The 19147-nt window shown below is 43.5% G+C and overlaps 1 protein-coding gene across 7 annotated transcripts; it reads right to left on the reverse strand.

The window, feature by feature from the left end:
- Positions 1-523: 523 nt before the first annotated feature.
- CAPSL (calcyphosine-like) lies at positions 524-14761 on the reverse strand. Of its 7 annotated transcripts, none has more exons than XM_014953884.1 (7): positions 14576-14759; positions 11088-11224; positions 10301-10351; positions 10050-10227; positions 8668-8877; positions 6352-6481; positions 524-662 (listed from the first exon to the last, which is right to left on the reverse strand). In XM_014953884.1, exons 2-6 carry the CDS (start codon positions 11222-11224, stop codon positions 6380-6382), a joined length of 678 nt encoding a protein of 225 aa, XP_014809370.1. In that variant the 5' UTR covers positions 14576-14759; the 3' UTR covers positions 524-662; positions 6352-6379. The 7 variants fall into 7 exon arrangements, with proteins under 7 accessions (XP_014809370.1, XP_014809371.1, XP_014809373.1 ...); XM_014953883.1 differs by lacking the exon at positions 524-662 and adding an exon at positions 4573-4847; XM_014953885.1 differs by lacking the exon at positions 6352-6481 and having other exon boundaries at positions 530-662; positions 14576-14761.
- Positions 14762-19147: the final 4386 nt, after the last annotated feature.

A 19147-nucleotide genomic window follows, 5' to 3' on the forward strand; every position in this document is an offset into this window, starting at 1 on the left:
TGGCTCCAGCTAGTTATGTCTTTGCTCGGGGGCCTCTGGAGCTATCCTTCAAAACCAGCTAAAATGTTAACATAAAAGGAGATTTATCATCTCTGTGAAGCATTATTTTAGCATCAAACTGTTCCTTATTACTGTGATCATGAAGCCTCCCAAATCAGTACTCCTGTGTGTGACGGAGACACTGGCAAAACAAACCTAATGTGCAGACACACAATAAAACAACTGATGTTGGCGGGAAACGCTAATTTGTAGGGACCACCCCATCCCTCTGTTCGCTCGGCAGCTCCGGGTTTCAGAGAAGAGGCGATTCCTCGGCTTTTAAGCGCCATCTGTTGAAACACGAAGCCACTTGCCAGAGTCCAGCACCGGGACACTTGGGGGTGTCATCAAATCATGCAGCTCTGAAAACATCGCTCAGACAGGAACTGGGGGGGAAAAAAAATCAAACCCACGACAAACTAGACAGTGTTTCACTTCTTTATAGTCTCTGGTCCCAAAGAAGTTGAGGCAAATGAAAGGGTCCCTGGTCCCAAAGAAGTTGAGGCAAATGAAAGCAAAAGTTAGAGTTTCCAGGATTTCTTCATCATTAAAATGAAGTAGGCATCGCTGTCCACAGAAGCACTAACTCCAGAGTAGTAGTTCAAAAATTCATCTTTTGTAACCTAAGAATGAGAAAAACAGCTTTTATAATGTGTAACGCCTATACTGTGGCCCAAAGCAAGACGTTTATGTAACATGATGCATTCTTTGCATCTTCCAGATAAGTCTGATTTTTAAATCAGACTGACCATCCTCTGACATTAGGATGGAGCACCTCTCCTGTGAAGACAGGCTGAGGGAGCTGGGATTGTTCAGCCTGGAGAAGAGAAGGCTCCGGGGAGGCCTTATAGCGGCCTTTCAATACCTGAAGGGGGCCTATAGAAGAGCTGGGGAGGGACTCTTTGCCAGGAAGGGTAATGATAGGACAAGGGGAAACGGGTTTAAATTGGAAGAAAAAAGATTCAGATTAGATCTCAGGAAGAAATTTTTTACTATGAGGGTGGTGAGGCACTGGAACAGGTTGCCCAGGGAAGTTGTGGATGCCCCATCCCTGGAGGGGTTCAAGGCCAGGCTGGATGTGGCCTTGAGCAACCTGCTCTAGTGGGAGGTGTCCCTGCCCATGGCAGGGGGGTTGGAACTCAATGATCTTTGAGGTCCCTTCCAACCCTAACCATTCTAGGATTCTATGATGTGTTGCTGCAGCAAGGTCTCACACAGCATTTGGTCCAATGACGCTGAAGTCAATGGATTGAGCTTTTTGCATTGGGAGACAGAGCTGTTGCTCTGTCCTGGAAAAATGAATATAAGAAAAGTTATTCAGGTTATTGGTAAATATTGACTGAAATAAAACAAGGAAATTAGATTATTCCAACATTAGTGCCATCATCAAATTAACGTAAAAAGTCCTAAACGTTAGTCAAGCAATAAAAAAATGACGAACAAAGTAGAAATGCATTGGTGGAAATGTCTAAAGCAATAAATCTATGCCACAAAGTCAGACCTTCTCTAAAGCAATCTACTGCTTTTTTCCAGAAAATTTACATAAGCTAAAAAACCCAAAACAAAACTCAAAAAATGAAAAAAAAAAAACCAAACAAAACCAAAAAACCAGTAAATTTTGAATGCTCAATTGTCAATTGAAAATAAATTAAGAAAAGAAGAATTGCAGCTTTTGGCAAAAATATCACATTTTCCATGAAAAAAGAATAGATTTGTATCTGGAAAATAAACACCACTTACATTTTACCACAATTTCTGCTTTTCAACAGAATACCAGGCTTGAGTTAACTTTCACAAAACATTGCACTTCTTTTCTTTCTCATATTTCCTGCTTGTCAAGATGTTCAGCAGTCTGAATCCCATCCCCATTCTCCAGCTGCAGCTCTTGTTGGGATCCGTGGCAATGCTGAAAACTGGGAGGAAGCCTGGGTCCAGGTTTCAGCAGAAACAGGGGTGCCGTACCTGGGGTTGGGTACAAACCAGCTTTTGCTACAGTGCTACAGTGCTCCCACCTCCTGCAGCCCCCGTTGGTGTGACAGCTGAAGAGGTGATGGAGCCAAAACCAAACTGGAGAAAACCAGCATGGTCAGGGGCGGCTTGAAGTACAGGAAGGCTGCTCTCAGCCACCTGAGGACTTGGCGTTAAGTCCAGCCCACTAGGAAACCTGCTTTCTGCTCACCCCTTCCTCCTGAGCTGGCTATGAGAAAGGGTTTCTAGAGAACCAGGATGGGGATCTGAGCAACAATCATAGAAAGTGGGCAGCTGCCAAGGGCGTCGGGCTGCTCTCGGTGTTATCTCTTCTACCAGGGGAAGTGGAGCCTGATGGTGCTGCTGCTGCTCCCGGTGGGGAGGACAGGATCTGGGAGGCAAAACTAACCCAAAATCACCAGGCTGGCTCCTTCTGCCAGCCAGTGACAGCAGAGGCCACGAGCCCAGCCCCGGGACGGCAAAGCTCTGCTCTCCCCACGCAGCTGCAGAGGTTTGAGGCAGTTCTGCGTAAAAGCTGTAACACAAAGCCACGTCGGCTTTTACACGGCAACGTGCGCAGGTGGTTTCATCTGCAGAAACCTCCATCTGCCTCTGCCAAGACAGCTTTGTGCCAGGAGACCAACAAAATGAATCAGAGCACTGAGTACACCTTCTGGTCTAATTTCAAGAATACGTGCCAGGGAGTGGGGCTTGCATTAAAACTCAGTTGCTTGAACCAGAAATCTATGCTGCAGGAGAATGCGTGAGTCAAACGACAATTCTGGACTGTATCAAGCCAAAAATTTCCTCTCCAGGATTAAAACATAAAGCCACAAAAAGCACACAAGGGGCAAAACTCAAATGCAGTAAAGGATGCTGCAGGAGTGCTGCTTCTCCTCGGGGAAGACCACAGAGGGAGATGCTGTCCCCTGCCTTTCCACCCCCATGCCTTGTGCTCTTTTTGGGGAGCATCACAGAGATGCTCTGATGGCTCATGTAGAGGTGGGGAGGACTTTTGGGGGAGGTATAAGGGAGCCTTTTCACTCTGTGAGGGACCATAGGGCTCCACCAGCAACTTTGGAGCAAGCTGCGGTGCTGCCTGGCCAGGAGGGCAGCTCCGTCCCCACAAGGGCAGGCTGGAGCTCAAAGTGCAGGCAGAACCTTCGCCTCTGGTGTTGGCCCACAGCCCTGCAGACTCAGATGTTCCTATGGTTTGTGCCATCCTGTTTAGCGTCTGTTGCACAATCAGAAAGAAGAAATAGTGCTTCGAACATGAAGCACCAACCAAGATCTGACAATCTTGATGCTAGCGCCAGATACGATCGCGTGCATTGCCACCTATCTCCCAGTATCTGCCGCGTGTGCAGTGCAACCACAGGCTGGCAGGACAGCCTGCATCACCATCTATCTCCAGCATCTGCTGGGTTTGTAACCAGCAGACAGCAGCCAGCAGCTGAAGATGAGCTCTTTAACTTCAGTTTTGGCTCTTCCAGATCGCAGGGCAGCAGCCCCTGCAACAGACAGAGAAGCTGAAGTGCTAAAGGGCAGCCTTGGGCACCTGATATTCCTTCATGTCTGGTTCGAGTCCCTTTAACTTGCCCTTAGCCTCTGCAAAGTGCTTCCGCTGAATCTGAGGGGTGTGTGCCCAGTGTGTCATTATGGCTGCACGTCTCCTAGTTGAGATTTTCCTGCCTAGCCATCCATGCAATGCCTGTGTTTGTCCCATGAATTTGCAGGCACGTTAATCAAATGACATTGCTTACTGCACAGACTCCAGTTTGTGCTCTATGACATGTAGAACAAGCGAGAAATCACATTTTATTCTTTCCCAGATCATTTCTTTTTCCCAAAAGAAAGCACTGTAGGTTTTGGGGGTTTTTTTTGCAGTTACCAGTTTTTACTCAGATCTCTCCAGGAGCAACTCTGCTCCCGCAGAAGTCAAAGGAAACATTGCCACCGACTTTGCAGGAATCTGCAACCAGCCCTTGGAAACATGCTCCATACAAATTTTGAAATGACTACTATGTGGAAAACGTCCTCCGCATGCTGAGAAACTCATCCAGTAGCAATGAGGTCCACACACGGGCAGACCTGAGGAGCCAGGAGCTGCTCTGAGGGTGCTGGGGGTGTATTGCCTGAGGCTCTTGCCCATAGGGTGGGCACTGAGCCCTCCCACCAGGGAAAGTGGGCTTGAGTTCTCTTGGCTCACGTCCTTCAGGTCCCCACACACAACCCCGGCAGTCAAGTTCAGTGCAGAAAGCCCACCCTGGAGCACTCAGCTTTTCCTCAGGCACCCAGAGGCCAGTGTCAAAGCTTCTGCTGGTTTTAAAAAAGCATAGTTGCTTCCAAAAGTTGCCCCTCCCTTCTGAAAAGGCATACTGCACTTGGGATTAAGTCAAATTGAAAAGGGTTAGCACTTAAAAGGCAAACTGGTTGCAGTTATTCAGATTAAAACTTCCACTGCACTTGATTAAACTTCAGCACAACAGATCAACTGCGCGGTCTGAGGACAAGAGATAGTGTGTCAAAAGGAAATAGGTTTTTTTCATTTTGTGACTCCCACAGTCCATTCACATAACTTTCTTTTTATTTGAAACACAGAAAACAGATAACACAACACACTGTTGTGGAGCCAATTAATAAGTTGGAAAGAAAAAGATTATACTCAAGCTGCCAGAACATGTACAGCCTCTATTTGACAGTAAGTTTGTTTTTCATCTAAGGTATGTTGGCACTTCTGTAGCATCGCAGTAAGTAAAGGCTCCTCTTATGATTGCTGGCAATCACAGAGATTCTTTCCATCAGTTTCCAGTGTCAGCCAGTGCGCAAATTTCTGTAGGCTTACAGAACAAAGAAAAATTGAGTTTGCACAGCCCTTATTAAGGAATTGCAAGCAACTGTTACTTGAACTGATATCATGGCTGGAAAAAAACAAAAGTGGCGTTTGCAGAGGACCAGAGCAGCAAGCACCCAGGACTTCAATGTTTGAACTGTCAGCAGCCCAGGCTGAGTGCAAGCTGAGAGTTCATCAGTCAAGCTCTTTTGAAAGTCCAGTCTATAAGCCCAAACTGCTTTAGCCAGCTGCCAGCCCGAAGCAGAGCTAACGCTGCTGTACACGAGCCATTTACTCCACTACAGCAGCAGCATCTCAGTCTGGGAGAGCAGCACAACGATGCCAGAGAAGCAGAAAGAAGAAGATGAAAATAAAAGGGGTCAAGGCAGGAATAATGAGACAGCACACACACAACCTCTTCTTATTTATTTCTTTTTTCTTTCTTCTTTTTTTTCTCCAGTTTCCTTTGTGCGCCATTTCCCCACTCTCAGTACAGGGAAAGGACAGAAGATCTTAGAACTGAGACTGCCTCATTGGTGTGACCAGGAGGGCAGGTTCCCATCCTTTTTTCAGCATCAGAAACAGAAAATGACAAGACAAGAAACTTACGAGTTCTGGAGTTCCCAGAAAGTTCCCTGAAGTCATAGCTCGGTCATAAACCAGAATAAATAAAAACGTTAATAAGCAACTTTCAGTGTAGCTGTGTACAGGCAACAGCGACCAGACAAATAAATGTTCCAGGAACAGTAAGAAGAAAATACTGTAACACACGGATGCCCTTTAAAGAAAAATATTACTGAGATGATCTCACAGTACAAAAAGAAAGAAATCAAAAAGGGTAAAAAAGCTATAAGCGGGCCCACAGAGGTTTGAAAGAAGGCACACAAAGGAAAGATGACTGTATGCTGAGTTGTAAGCTGGAGAGAAAACCGGGCTTTAAAGAGCATTTTGTATTTATTCTGGTCTGTGTCTTCTCTTCTTGAATTGTTTCTCCCTCCAGCCTCCCAGCATTGGGAACTCGCACATTCCCAGCAGAGAGCTGAGCAGTTGCTCCCACCCCACAAGTGAGACCCGAGAAGCCAAGAAGCTGCAGTGCTACAGGCAAGATGACCCTCCTGGGATAGGCTTCCTCATGTTTGCAACAGTCTGCCCCACACCACCACCCTTCCAGAATATTTCAGTTTCTTCCTCTTGCATCCTCTGTCGAACAGAATTGTATCTAATGCTAGAGGAGGGGATACAGGGACCTACCACAGATGTCTGAGATGAAAGGAGCAGCCGTCTCAGAAAAGAAAAGATACATCAGGGATGCAGGGAAAAAAGGGACAGATCTGCTGAGTGGCTGGGTGCCAGATATGCTCTCTGATTATGCTCCGATCCCCTGAGGCTGAGCCTACCAAAGCATCTGGGAATTAATTCTGCAGATTGACTGTAATTGGCACAGTTACTGGAAGCTGTTATTACGGAAAACGAGTGTTTTGTTGTGCATATGCTTAAGCATGGGAACCTACAAAAAGTGGAAGTAAAGTCTTTCTCCTTTCAGAGTTTCCAAGCATTCTTCATCATGATGATAAAATAGACATCTGTGTCTATTGAAGCGCTGACTCCTGCATAGTAGTTCATGAATTCTTCTGTTGTCACCTGAGACAGAAGGATTTAAAGTAAGAAAATGAACCTTTATTTTTTTAATGCTATGGTAAGTCAAAACCACAGATTGAGAAGAACTCTAAATGAAACTTAACATCTGCTGTTTCACATTGTTGCTAGTGAAAACAAATCCACCAGAAAGAATGAAGACACTGAAAATTTGTGCAAGTTCACTTCTTTGCTAGAAATAAGAGCTCTTGTCCTCCAGGAACACTTGGATGGAAATGAAACATGCAGAGTTAAACCAATCTTACCAGGAACTGAAGTTAAAATCAGTGCTGCTCAAGAAGACAAATGTTTTAATGAATTTTTTTTCCTATAATCTGATTCTTTGCATTATTATTAATGAAAGTGGTTTCTAGTGCAACCTAGAGATAGCTACGAGCTTTATACCCATTCACTAGAGAGAAAATATCATTGTTCTAAAGAGGTCTCACTTAAAGAAGTAAACATTCTTTCAAATACATAAGAGTTTTGAATATCTTTCATGGGTATTTTGAGGTTGACTCGGTTTTAAAATGACCATTTAAAATATGATAATCAGATACAAGCAGTACATGTCTCTTGTTATGCCTTAACCTTGAGCTGTATAAGTCATTCTTTGAATAAGTATCACAGAAAAACATTTTCTCCTACTGCATTGTGCATTTGAGAGCTAAATACAATGTGACAGTAAGGGGAAGTGAACCCTGTAGCCTGTCCTACCATCTGGAACTGATTACATGTTTTGTTGACCCTGACTTTTTCAGAAGCACCCGGCAAGATCGCAGTGAAGAGGACCTTTCCAGCAGATGCTTAGCTTTGAGGCATTTCTGCTAAAAGCATTTTAGGTCTTCAGCTCATACCAGAGTCATTAGTGACCTCTGATTCAGGCACAGGAAAGTCAAAGTAATTTCTCAGAAGAAACTGCAATTGGGTGGGCTCATGATTGCTGAGCAAGAGCTGGCTGCTGAGAGTAACTTTTCTACAAGCTCAAACACTGTAGTGTTTGTAAGCACACAAGGCACAGAACTTGCCAAGAATCATTCTGGAGACTCAATTTATTTGTTCGTGTATGACCTCATCAGAAAAAGCAGGAACACTTTGCTTGAGGTTTGCTAGATGTCACCACTGTTGCAGAGAAGGAAGGGGACAACTCACACAACTGATACCTCTGCGGATGACACAACAGAAAAAAGGGTGGAATTCGGCTCTACCCAGTGCAAAGTCATGCCCAAGGGAAACAAAAACCATGATCTCCCTACACACTGAGAACCTGCCTGTTGGAAACAAAGCAAGGATTTGTTGTAGTCAGCCATTAGACAGGTAGAAGTCACGAGTGCAGTGCAGCCGTGAAACCCCAGGTGCAACCTCAGAAGTGCAAAGTGTTCAAGACATTCCACATAGCGCTGATGAAACCTGATGTAGTTTGTTGTTATTAACAGCTTGGACTATCGCCATGTGAACAGCAGAGATCCACAATTGCTCTGAGTTGGTCAAACACATGTAGGTTGAGACCAAATAAGGTTGCAGACACGTAGCAAAGGGAAGCAAATTATGCTTGAACTCAGAGAGGGCTACAAAGGGATGCATAAGAAGTCCACCACAGAGGGTTTCCACCTGCACCTGACAGCCGAGGCAGAGGACGAGAAGGGCTCCGAGCTCTGCCCCAAAGCCAGTGAGTGGCTCTGCAGGGCATACGGCTGGTGGCAGCTCCCTCAAGCCTCTCCCTCCCTCCAGCTCTCTGTGGATAAATCTGTCTCTGGTATGGAGTGATTTCCAAGTCAAGTGTCTCACCAGGAAGTGCTAACTGTAAAGTAATTCACATATTAGGGAACCTGCTTTTGAACCGGATTCTGGTATTTATTCTCCCGAGAAGTGAATAATCCTCCAATTTATGTGGCTTTTGAAAATCAGCAATCGTGTGGGCGAGTCTGAAGATATACTTAACAGTAACCTATGAAAGCAGAGCATTATGGCTAAAAGCCACATCTACCGTTGCACCTCCTGCAGAGCCCCATTGCCCCTGAATGTGAAAGCAAGCTGGGCCAACAGTCCCACACAGAGGGTATGCACCCATTTTACTTTTTAAATGTGCTACAAATGCGTGTTTGGTAGTGCGATCACTCACATTGCATAATTTAAGTCAAATGCTGAGTCACGTGGTGATTTCATGGCTTGACATTAGGTGTTTCACTTACCTTCCCATCTTTGTCATAGGGTGAGTCAAAATTATCCAGAAAGGCCCTAAAAACTTGATCTTCTGTCCAGTCTCCATTCTGGTATTTGGGGTGATGCTTTGCATTGTACACCCCCCGTAAGTCTTCAATTGTTATGACTCCATCTCCAGTCTTATCTAACTTCCTAAACGCCTGCATGATAATCTCTTTTCTTGCTTTCGACATGGGAGGCTGTAAGGAAATATTCACAGAATCACTGTATTTCTGCCAACTACTTGCCCAATTCTAAATTTAACTAACTGTTGTTAATAATAGTAAAACTACTTCAAGGTACTTGAGAAAACTGTTGACAGTCTACACTGCCCATGAGCTAGGAAGGGCTATATATCACCAAAAAAGCAGTGGGATTGGGACTATTGGATATCAATATGATAGTAAATGGACAATGAGAGAGAAAATGCTACCTAGAACACTTTTTTGTTCTATTATTTTATTTATTTATTATATTATTTTTATTATTTTATTTTATTGCAGAGCAAAGAAGCTCCAACCAAAATCAGTCACACTGCGGTTCATTAGGGAGAGCCATCACAGGACTAGTTCATTTTATCAGGATATGCATTATAAAATGATGAACAAAGATGTGAGTTCAATGGACTGAACCACGTAGGTAACCGGACTGCAATATAGGAATTTAGGTACCTAAATCGAGGCAGCAATTCATGTAAAAAAGCCCCAAAGCCATGATTTATTTGCAGCTATTCTTTTCTATTCTTCTATTCTATTCTATTCTATTCTATTCTGTTCTGTTCTGTTCTGTTCTGTTCTGTTCTGTTCTGTTCTGTTCTGTTCTGTTCTGTTCTGTTCTGTTCTGTTCTGTTCTGTTCTGTTCTGTTCTGTTCTGTTCTGTTCTGTTCTGTTCTGTTCTGTTCTGTTCTGTTCTGTTCTGTTCTGTTCTGTTCTGTTCTGTTCTGTTCTGTTCTGTTCTGTTCTGTTCTGTTCTGTTCTGTTCTGTTCTGTTCTGTTCTGTTCTGTTCTGTTCTGTTCTGTTCTGTTCTGTTCTGTTCTGTTCTGTTCTGTTCTGTTCTGTTCTGTTCTGTTCTGTTCTGTTCTGTTCTGTTCTAATTTGCAAGGAGACTTATGCCTTGCCAATAAATTTCAGATACATGTTGGCTTCTGAGCTTTCTCATTCACAGAAGTGATAGGTTTAGGGTGATTTTTCCCATTAGCACATTTAGATGGAAATAGATTATTTTAACTTCTTAAGGGTAACTGCTTTTTTTTTTTTGTTAATTTCGCTAATTACTAAGGTGAACACCAGTGCTGTGTTTCGTGTTCAGCTAATGACAAATAAAGGCTTTTTCTCCATTTACTGCATCAATAACATAAATTCCCAGACTTACTCTCAGTGTAACAAGAAATTCATCAAAATCAATTGTGCCGCTCCCATCTTTATCAAATATCCGGAAAATCTCTTGTGCTTCTTCCTTGTCTATCATCATAGCATAATCATTTAATCCTTTCACAAACTCCTTGAAATCAAGGGTTCTGCTGTTGTCATCATCCATAATCCGAAATACTCTGTGGAAAATGTGCAATTTGAGGAGAATGCATAGGAAAACTTTGGGAATGCTGCAGTGGTTTAGCACAGTACCTGAGCACAGGGACAACTTCCTGAGATAAGATTTCCCTCTTGTACAGCCTTCTGAGAAAAAAGCAAGAGAAGGTGGTGGGGGCCGGGCAGAAGGAGGGCAGGAGGCATGGGACAACAAAAAACCATAACCCACACATTTACTGACAGCAGAGGTGATTTGCTTAGATTGGGTGCCTGAATATTACACACCTGACGTTAAATGAGGTGAAGGCTGCCTTACCTGAAGGAGTCTTCCTACTCATTATACATAGAGCCACCTAAAAGTTAAGCAAGTAGATCAAGTTCCAGCTGGTCAACTAGGATTCCTGTGTGGATTACAGGGCTCAGGAGGGGTTTCAATCTTGTGGTCCAGCTCCCTTTTTCTAGGGGTGGTGTGACCCACACTCTCAAGGTGACTGCAGAAGCTTCCCATAGATTAGACAGCTAATAGATCATGATACACAAGGGAATCACATCCCAAAGGAAAGGAAGCACAAAATCCCCACTATTGAGATACTTCATAATAGAAACTACCAAAGAGAGAGATATGTTTTTTGTTCTCTCCCTCTCACCATCAGGATTTGTTCTGGGTCTCAAGAAAGCACCTTCCTCTGAGGGATTCACAGTCCTTCACCGAACAAGCAGGTCAGTCCTGCCTCCCAAAACACAGGATTCCCAAGCCCAGGCTCTGTGAGTTGTGGCATTTGCATTAGAATCAGACAACTCGAGTTTGAACCCTGCTTATCTTATGAGCCTCTTGGAGATAAAAACGTTATGCTGAATAATGCATTTAACTTCTTAGACTCACCTGCCGAGTCCTTTGATGCCTGCAGATCCCCTTGCTAAACACTGCAGGCGAAGTCTTTCCACGGGGTCGGTGGTTTTGGACAGGTTTTTCTTGGCCTGGATTGCCATCTCTCGGTCATGCCTCGCTGTGCCCGGCATCTGGAAGACCAAAGCACTCATACGGCGTGGATTCACATCCATGAGGCAGAGTGCTGAAACCTGCCTTACTATATGGAGCTTCCCAAATCCCTCCCTTGGAAGGTACTGGCAACTCTCTCACAAGGACTCATTTTGACTCTCTGTTTCTTTTCCCTTACAATGTTCTATCAGAAGGGGATATTGCCAATACAGGCCACCAACCCTGCAAGGAGACCTCAGCCATCCCCCCTGTGATTAATCCGGATACAAATATGAAAGTGTGGGTGAGAATTTGCTGCACACAGTGAAAACAGGTGGAGGGCACCCAGGAGAGCGCTGCTGCCACTGCACCCCCAGCAGCCCTGCAGAGCCTCCTCAGCCTGGCCAGGTCTGCCATCGGTGGTCCCCACAGGTAGAGTTGTGAGAGTAAAAATTGTTCTGACTCATAGGGCACTCTGTGCTCTGCTGAGGGTGCACAGGGACAGGGAGATGAAGAAGATGGGCAGCTCTGGGAGGAGGCATCATCAGTGCACATTGCAATTCCAGTCTCACTATCATTGCTTGTGCAGCTGTGTGAATTGAAGTAGCCAGAAAAAAACTTCTGAGAAATGTGGAATTAAACAGTTTCATCTATGCTGCTCTGCTCCAGTCTACAGAGCATTGGCTATGGCAGCTGGTAACGTCATCTGTGTTGACTTTTGCAACCCCTTCAGACAACACCAGCTGGGATTGGAGAAACAGAAAAATAGTAAGTTTTTGTTCCCCCAAAATGGTTTCAGCACTAGCATATTGAAGAAGTCCACCATGGCAGAATTTCACCTTTTGTTTCAGCCAGAATGAGCGAAGTTCTTCTGGGAACTCATTAACGGGTGACCAGAAAGACCTTACAGCTATGTAAGACCAGCAGTCAAAAATGTTCTTTGCAACCACCCACATGCCTTAAGGGGAGATGCTTAGCTGGCGAGAATATAAAATACAGTGAGGTTACATAAACACAATGTAAGCTACACTTACATTATATAATTATGTACTATAGCATTATATATAATGCCTATGTATTTGCATACAGACTGCATATTGCAAGCATAGCACTGCACATTAAGTTTCTATACTATATCATGCATTTATACAGATCTATAAATATTATGCAACCATAACCTGAGACCAACATTGACACATTTCATCTCCACTGCACGCTACAAAAATCTACATAAATGCACACTGTGAAAAGAAGGCAGGAGCTCTTCACCTCAGGCTCAGCGTTTCCATGTACTGCAACATGCATCAAATAATCGTTGCAGCAAGACTCGTGAATTGAGGCTAAGGAGGGATCATCTGACAGGGTTTCTATTATGATCTCCTGTAACTCAATAAAAGACACTGAAACTGGCCATCCTCAGTTATCTCTGCAGTAAGTACACAGTTTGCTTCTGCACCTAGAACCTTTTCCAGCTGAGAACTCACCATCTCTAGGCTAAGTTTTTCCAGTATGGAATCTCTTTCTTTCTTCCTAGTGTGAATTTCCCCCATCTTTAGATGCTGTTTTACTTTCTTTAATTAGATGAAAGATTCTAGGCCCCCTTCAAACACTCTTTGCCAAATAATTAGACACAGCTTAGGACTCTCACTACAAAATGAGTTTCCAGATGATAGATAATTCTGCTCTTGTTCCTGAACTTTTCCAATTTTTTTCCAGTATTCCTTCTGAGGTGGGACAGAGCTCTCCAATAATCTCATTAATGCCACAGGCAGAGATAAGGTAATTTTTTCACCATGCATCACAGTTGAAAACACTAACAGTAAATACTTCTGCTGCTCCTTGCAAATCTACATTCTCTAAAACAGTCAATAACAAAATTACCATCACCATGGTGTTACATAAAACTGAGAAAATACAGTCTGTTTATAAAGAGATTGCACTTAAATGACACACTTCACTAAAGCCTCTTAAACATGACCTGGCTTCTTGTGTCACACAGCAGTACGCATCTGAGAATCCTTTCTATACATGCTAGAAATACAAGAAAACAAATTAAATATAAGCCCTAGTTCACATGAGTCTGGTCCAATTAACTTGTCTACCACTTGCCAATTTCTGTTGGCTGCTAGTTTAAGTTAGAGATAAACCCTTCCAAAGCTGTTAAAAGACTATACTGCACTGTAAGAAAATGTGTAAGTAAACAGATTCTGAATCACAGCAACAATGGAGGAATCACAGTGATCCACCTACTCTCTTCTCTCCTTTCATTTTGCTTTTGCCCCTTTTTGGATAACATGAAGTAACTAGAGATACAGTCAGGATTAACTGAGTATAACAGTTCTCTGTTATATTCATAACGAAGTTGCTATGCATTAATAATCATTAGTAAAACAAGAAAAGATCCTAACTATAATTTTGTGTGTTTTTAATTCTTGTATCTCTTCCAAGATCATCAGAAGTTTCCCACAGTAAAATGGAAAAGGGGCTGGTTAATTTAATTCTGAACACCAGAGAGTTCTGTTTTGTGTAACAGCCTGGGCTATGAGCAATTCCAATTCCATATTCTCAGCATTGTTTGTTTCTATGGGCCATGTTGTGTTGTGTAAGCTGAGGAGAAATGATTGCATTTGTTCTTAACAAATACAAAACCTGAAATTTCAGGCTGGGTTTTTCCAGAAAAACCTTAGGCTGTTCAGCAACCAAATCCCTTTGCATTCTTCTAAGCCCAAGGCTTAAACCTGGAAAGAGCCGGATGTAATCTAGGCTCTGTTACTGCTCAGCACCATTTGTTTATACATTATCCTTCACATGAGCCCACGAGCCTCCTGTGAAAAACACCCCAATGTGGCCGACAGAAACCCACACTAGCCTCTGGATTACCATAGGCTCCTGAAAGCCCCTGTCCTGGCCAAACACACAAGTCATCCACCACCCTTGAGAGGAAGATCTCAGAGTGTGGGAACTGATTAAGAGGCCTAAACCAATTGCACGCCTTTGGGTTATTTTCCTAATAATTTCATTAAGTTATTAAAAGCATGAAAACTGTTGTCAGTATTTGGCAATGATCTAAACACCTCCCTAAAAATCTGGCTTTCCAACCCAACTGACCCCACCGTAGCAGCCTGCAGCCTCCCCTCTGCCTCCCCACCATCCCCAGTACCATCCAACTCCCATCTTCTGGCAGGTGAGGCATTAGTGCTCTTCCTGCTTTGCATATATATATAGATTTTGCACATATATATATATATATATTTTGCGTATACATATATTTTGCAAAATATATATGGAATGATATATGTATATTTAAAAAACCCTACCCTCAGCTGAACAGCAAGCTCAACTGGTAGGAGAAGCTCACTGCGAGCTAGCAAACAAGAGAGAAAATCCTTTACCTGAAATGCTATCCTGCACCTGGGGTTCCCACCCAGGACTTGGGAGGTGTCGGGGGGCTGGGACAGCGTCGTGCCCCCCCCTGCCTCCCCGCTCTCGGGCCGGGCTTGGGAGGCAAGCTGAGGGGATGCAGGGCCGTGGGCTCACTGCAGAGCTTCCTTGTCCATCTCGTTTTACTTGTTTACACACCCGGCTGCCTTGGCCCCCCCCCTTTTTTGGGAGGCCTGTAGTTTACCAGCCCGTCTCCAGGGTGACACTGGCTAGGCCCAACCTGCAGTCACGCTCCCTTCCCCTAGGCGATCGCCGCTGGGTTGCAAGAGCTCTTTTATTTAACCTCCTTTTAAATCAATGCCTGCCTTCTCCTCTTTGCCCAGACCAGCTGCCTGGGGGAGGCGGGGGTCACCTTGGGCTGCCCCTCACCCAGACGCCCCGAGATGCCTGCAGGAGGGTGCAGGAGCATCACGTCAGTGCTGGGCATGGCTACGTTTTGATAACAGGTTTCTCTGCTCCATAGTTGATCGGGTTGAAGAAACTTGGCTGGTTCAATGCTTTCCTCAAAACACAATAGGAGAAAATAAGTACAAGCCTATCAATTATCTTCCGTAGGAAAAAAAAAAAAAAAAAAAAAAAACCAAATACTCAAAAAAAACCCCCAAGTTGCCCGGGTATTTTTTTTCCCTGCTGTTTAATCTGCAGGAGGGTGCAGGAGCATCACGTCAGTGCTGGGCATGGCTACGTTTTGATAACAGGTTTCTCTGCTCCATAGTTGATCGGGTTGAAGAAACTTGGCTGGTTCAATGCTTTCCTCAAAACACAATAGGAGAAAATAAGTACAAGCCTATCAATTATCTTCCGTAAAAAAAAAAAAAAAAAAACAAAAACACACCAAATACTCAAAAAAAACCCCCAAGTTGTCCGTGTATCTTTTTTCCCTGCTGATTAATTGCCATTTTGATGACCTGCTGGTGGTGAGAACCTCTGGGGAGATGCTGAGATCGTGTTCATTTGTAGCAAGTAGAAAACTGAAAAGGTTAAACACCCGAAAGATGAGGAAAAATTGTTCCCTGTCTAGACACAGCTATTAACAGTTCTGCCTGCAGAAGGTCACAAGCATTATCAGTAACATACTGTAACACCTGGGGAAGGAATCGGTGTATTGATAGATTCCTCAGGGGTGAAAAAATAGCCTGTGTAACGCTCCCCGGCCCTCCCGGGCAGCAGCAGCCTCAAGAGGCAGGATGGGGGCTGATGGCAACAGCAGTTCCTACCCATCAGGGTGAGAGTGTGTGGGAAACGGAGAGAGGACCCGGTTCTGCCCATGAATAAAACACCAAGCAAGAATGAATAAGTGCAGGGTTTCCTGACAAGAGCAGAAAAAATAATTTTAGGCAATTACTAGAGTAATAACATTTGCATCCTGGCGGGCTGCTTATCTTTCATCGACAGGTACTTCCTGGTACTGAACTGTAGCTTGTGCAAGACTTTGTATGTGCTTTATGTCTCCCACCTGGCAACGGACTGTACATTAATGCACAAGCAGGAAACAATGCTTATTTAATCGTTCAGGGATTCAAAAATATTGACTTTGTGACAATGTAACATCCTCCCCCCTCCCCGTCCGCTATCTTTGCTTTGGAGATTGATCTCCAGAGGCCTCCTGGGATTACAGAAGAGATAAGGGGCCCTGAATATGCCCTGTGGCTGCCTGCGCAGGAGGAGCAGCCCCTGCTGTCTGCCAGCACACACGGCAGAGCTAAAACAGGGACGCACAGACTGGAGGAATAATTCTCACTGAACTACCACTTGGTCCTTGAAATTCAGCATCCCACCTGAGTAAAGCAATTCCTCAGATGGAGAATTTGCATTTGTTTTCGGAGGGGTGCATGTATATTGGAGCAGCAAGGACAGACTCTTGAAAACAAAAGAATAAGTTAATTTAACATCTGGATACTTGGCTGCCTTCTACTGCCTGTCGGGCCCTCTGCCATACGCACACGCATGCGGATGTTCAGTCCACCTTTAGCAAACTCTTCTTGAAAATGGACTGCTTCATGGTTGAGCTGGTTAATGAGTTACCAATCTGAACAATTATTAATGGGCTTTCAGGTGTCTTAGATAGCGCCAGGCTGTGATTAACTTTATTTGATTGTACCTGCTCTGTTGCCATGCACCATGCTGTGAGCAGAGCTCAGTGAATTCAGAATTTATCAGAAAGGAAACAGAGACCTCATGAGAACTTTGGAATTTCTAGTCCTCATTTTCTAACTAGCTCTGAGTACATATCTGTTTGATTTTTAGTGTTTTTTTTTTTTCAGTCTGAAGAGCTTGAACTGTCTGTTCACTTTGTGGTTCAGCACTGGACTAAATCTAAGAAAAAAAATCTATGACATCTAACATGGTCTATACACTCACGACAGAGACTGAGATCTTGTCAATTTCAGTTTCCAGAAATTCAGGTTTCTTCTTGAATATAGGCAGGAGGGAAGGTTTAAGAAATGCACCATGCCTCAAAGAGAAGAGAGAAGCCACTGGGTCTTTTGGCATAGTTTACATGCACTAGTATTGTTTCTTAATGTGCTACCTGTCGCCATCACTGCTGAGAAGTTCTCCAGCAGTGAGAAGTGCAGGTATGAACACATCTGCTCACACTTACTGGGGGAATCAGCACGGTGTTTAGTTTTCAATACCATTAAATTAGCAGGTTAAAAACAAACACACACACAAAAATGAAGTATCAGAACAGTATACACCAATGAAGACTAATTTTACGGGATAAAACTTTTGGTTTTTTCCTGCCATTAAAATTGAGAAAGTTTCACATACACCAAAAAAAGAAACCCCCATGGTAAGCAGTATTGTCAAGAGAAAAGTATTCTCATTTTTAACTCAGCTATAATCCAATTAAATTGAACTTCCAACCCTAATAAAATGCTTTTACGTCCAAAAATGCTGTCTCCCTCTGTGGCTTGTAGTACCCAGCTGAAACCAATTGTGCCCATGATTGCTCTTCGGAAGCGAGACCAGATAGCACAGGGCAAACCATGCCCGTGCTTCTGAACTCTTTCAGCAAGGGTGGTCACATCCAACCTGCCCACTGGGGACAGTCCCCTGCCCTGCTCGTTACAGAGACGCAGCTCGGTCTCCCCACGTGGGTCTGACACCACCACAGTGACCTACGGCTCATCCCTCCAGGACAAAGAGCCTTTCCAGCCCAGAAAGTCCATGGTGCTGTCAGCAGCTGCCCCAATGGATTGCTCTGCCCCACTACGCCTCTCCGGGATTCCTTACCTTTATCTTGTCTTACCTTACCTTTTCCCTTCACTCTGCAGAAGCACAAACAGATCTATTTACTCATAACACTATGTCTGCTCTTAAAGGCATGTGTCGCTTGGCAGGTTTTTTTAAGGTGATTTAAGATCAGGAACATTCCAGGAAAGGGTGTGTTATTTTGAAATATTTTTTCTTGAAAATCTACCAAAATCCTGTTTTTAGTTAGGGAGTGAAAAGTGAAAACTCTAGATACTTCAGCTTTTCAACAAGTTCAGCAACAGAACTAGATGATCTTTAAGGTCCCTTCCAACTCAAACCATTCTATGATTCTATGATTCTATGAAATGTCTATTGAAAATCAATTATTTTTACCTTGGCACCTTGAAAGAATAAAAATTAAAAAGATTTCATGCAAAGTGGAAAAAAAATGTATTTTTATTTTAATTCTTTCACATTTTGCAAAAATATCAACGGGCTTCTGTCAGCTACAGTCAAACAATGCAATGGAGGTCTGACATGCATGAAAAACTTCTGTGCTCGCCCCTCTCTCTCTCCTTCCTCCAGATAAGAAAACAATTAAACAGGCGAGCCTTTAGTAGGATCAAATACTTTTTGATGCTGAAAAGCTGTGCTGGATCACTGAAGAATGGAGGAGTTAATGATGTGAGAAACACTGACTCACATCTTAGAATTTAAAGAGGACAAAGTCACCGAAGCAAAGGTTAAAAATAATAATTTATTAATATGAAACAGCGCTGAATTGGGTGCACCAAAAATAGATGCACGATGATTTTTTATCTTTCAGGTATTTTATACTTTTATCCCGGCCGCTTGAGTTTCTGTCTCCTTTCTCATTGGCTGAGAAGTTGGAGCTCACATTCTTCCCGACCGCTTGACCTATTACAGGTTTATTTTGCACTTTTTCCCATATAAGGCACACAAACACTTATTCTACGAAATCATTATCCTAAACACGCTTTTGATTAGTTGATTATGCTACACGTTATTTCAGAGTCTTTGCTACCATCTACTTGGCAGATTTACCAGACTAGTTTCTTTGGCCTTATTGATACTCCCCTACCCTTTGGGTTTTTGTGTTGAAGGCCATGTTCCAGTTTGTTTCTCTTCACCTAGATAACGCTCTGCGAACAAGGATCCTTTGACAGACCAAGGGCATTTTTGGGGATTAATTGGATACAATGTATTAGAGTTTACTATTACTAAGGCTTCTTTGTTAGTACTATCACACTAACAATGATACATCAATTAGCTGAAGCAAAACTTAGCTTATTTCCCACAAGGAG

Source organism: Calidris pugnax, unplaced genomic scaffold, assembly GCF_001431845.1.
Source record: "Calidris pugnax isolate Ruff unplaced genomic scaffold, ASM143184v1 scaffold178, whole genome shotgun sequence".
NCBI lineage: Eukaryota > Metazoa > Chordata > Aves > Charadriiformes > Scolopacidae > Calidris > Calidris pugnax.

Excerpts from the sequence above, each read along its gene's own strand:
- CAPSL (XM_014953884.1), bottom strand. The coding sequence starts at position 11,224 with ATGCCGGGCACAGCGAGGCATGACCGAGAGATGGCAATCCAGGCCAAG. Across the intron at positions 10,352-11,087 it reads GGCATCAAAGGACTCGGCAG|AAGGCTGTACAAGAGGGAAA; the intron begins GTGAGTCTAAGA and ends CTTTTTTCTCAG. Across the intron at positions 8,878-10,049 it reads AATTTCTTGTTACACTGAGA|CCTCCCATGTCGAAAGCAAG; the intron begins GTAAGTCTGGGA and ends ATTTCCTTACAG.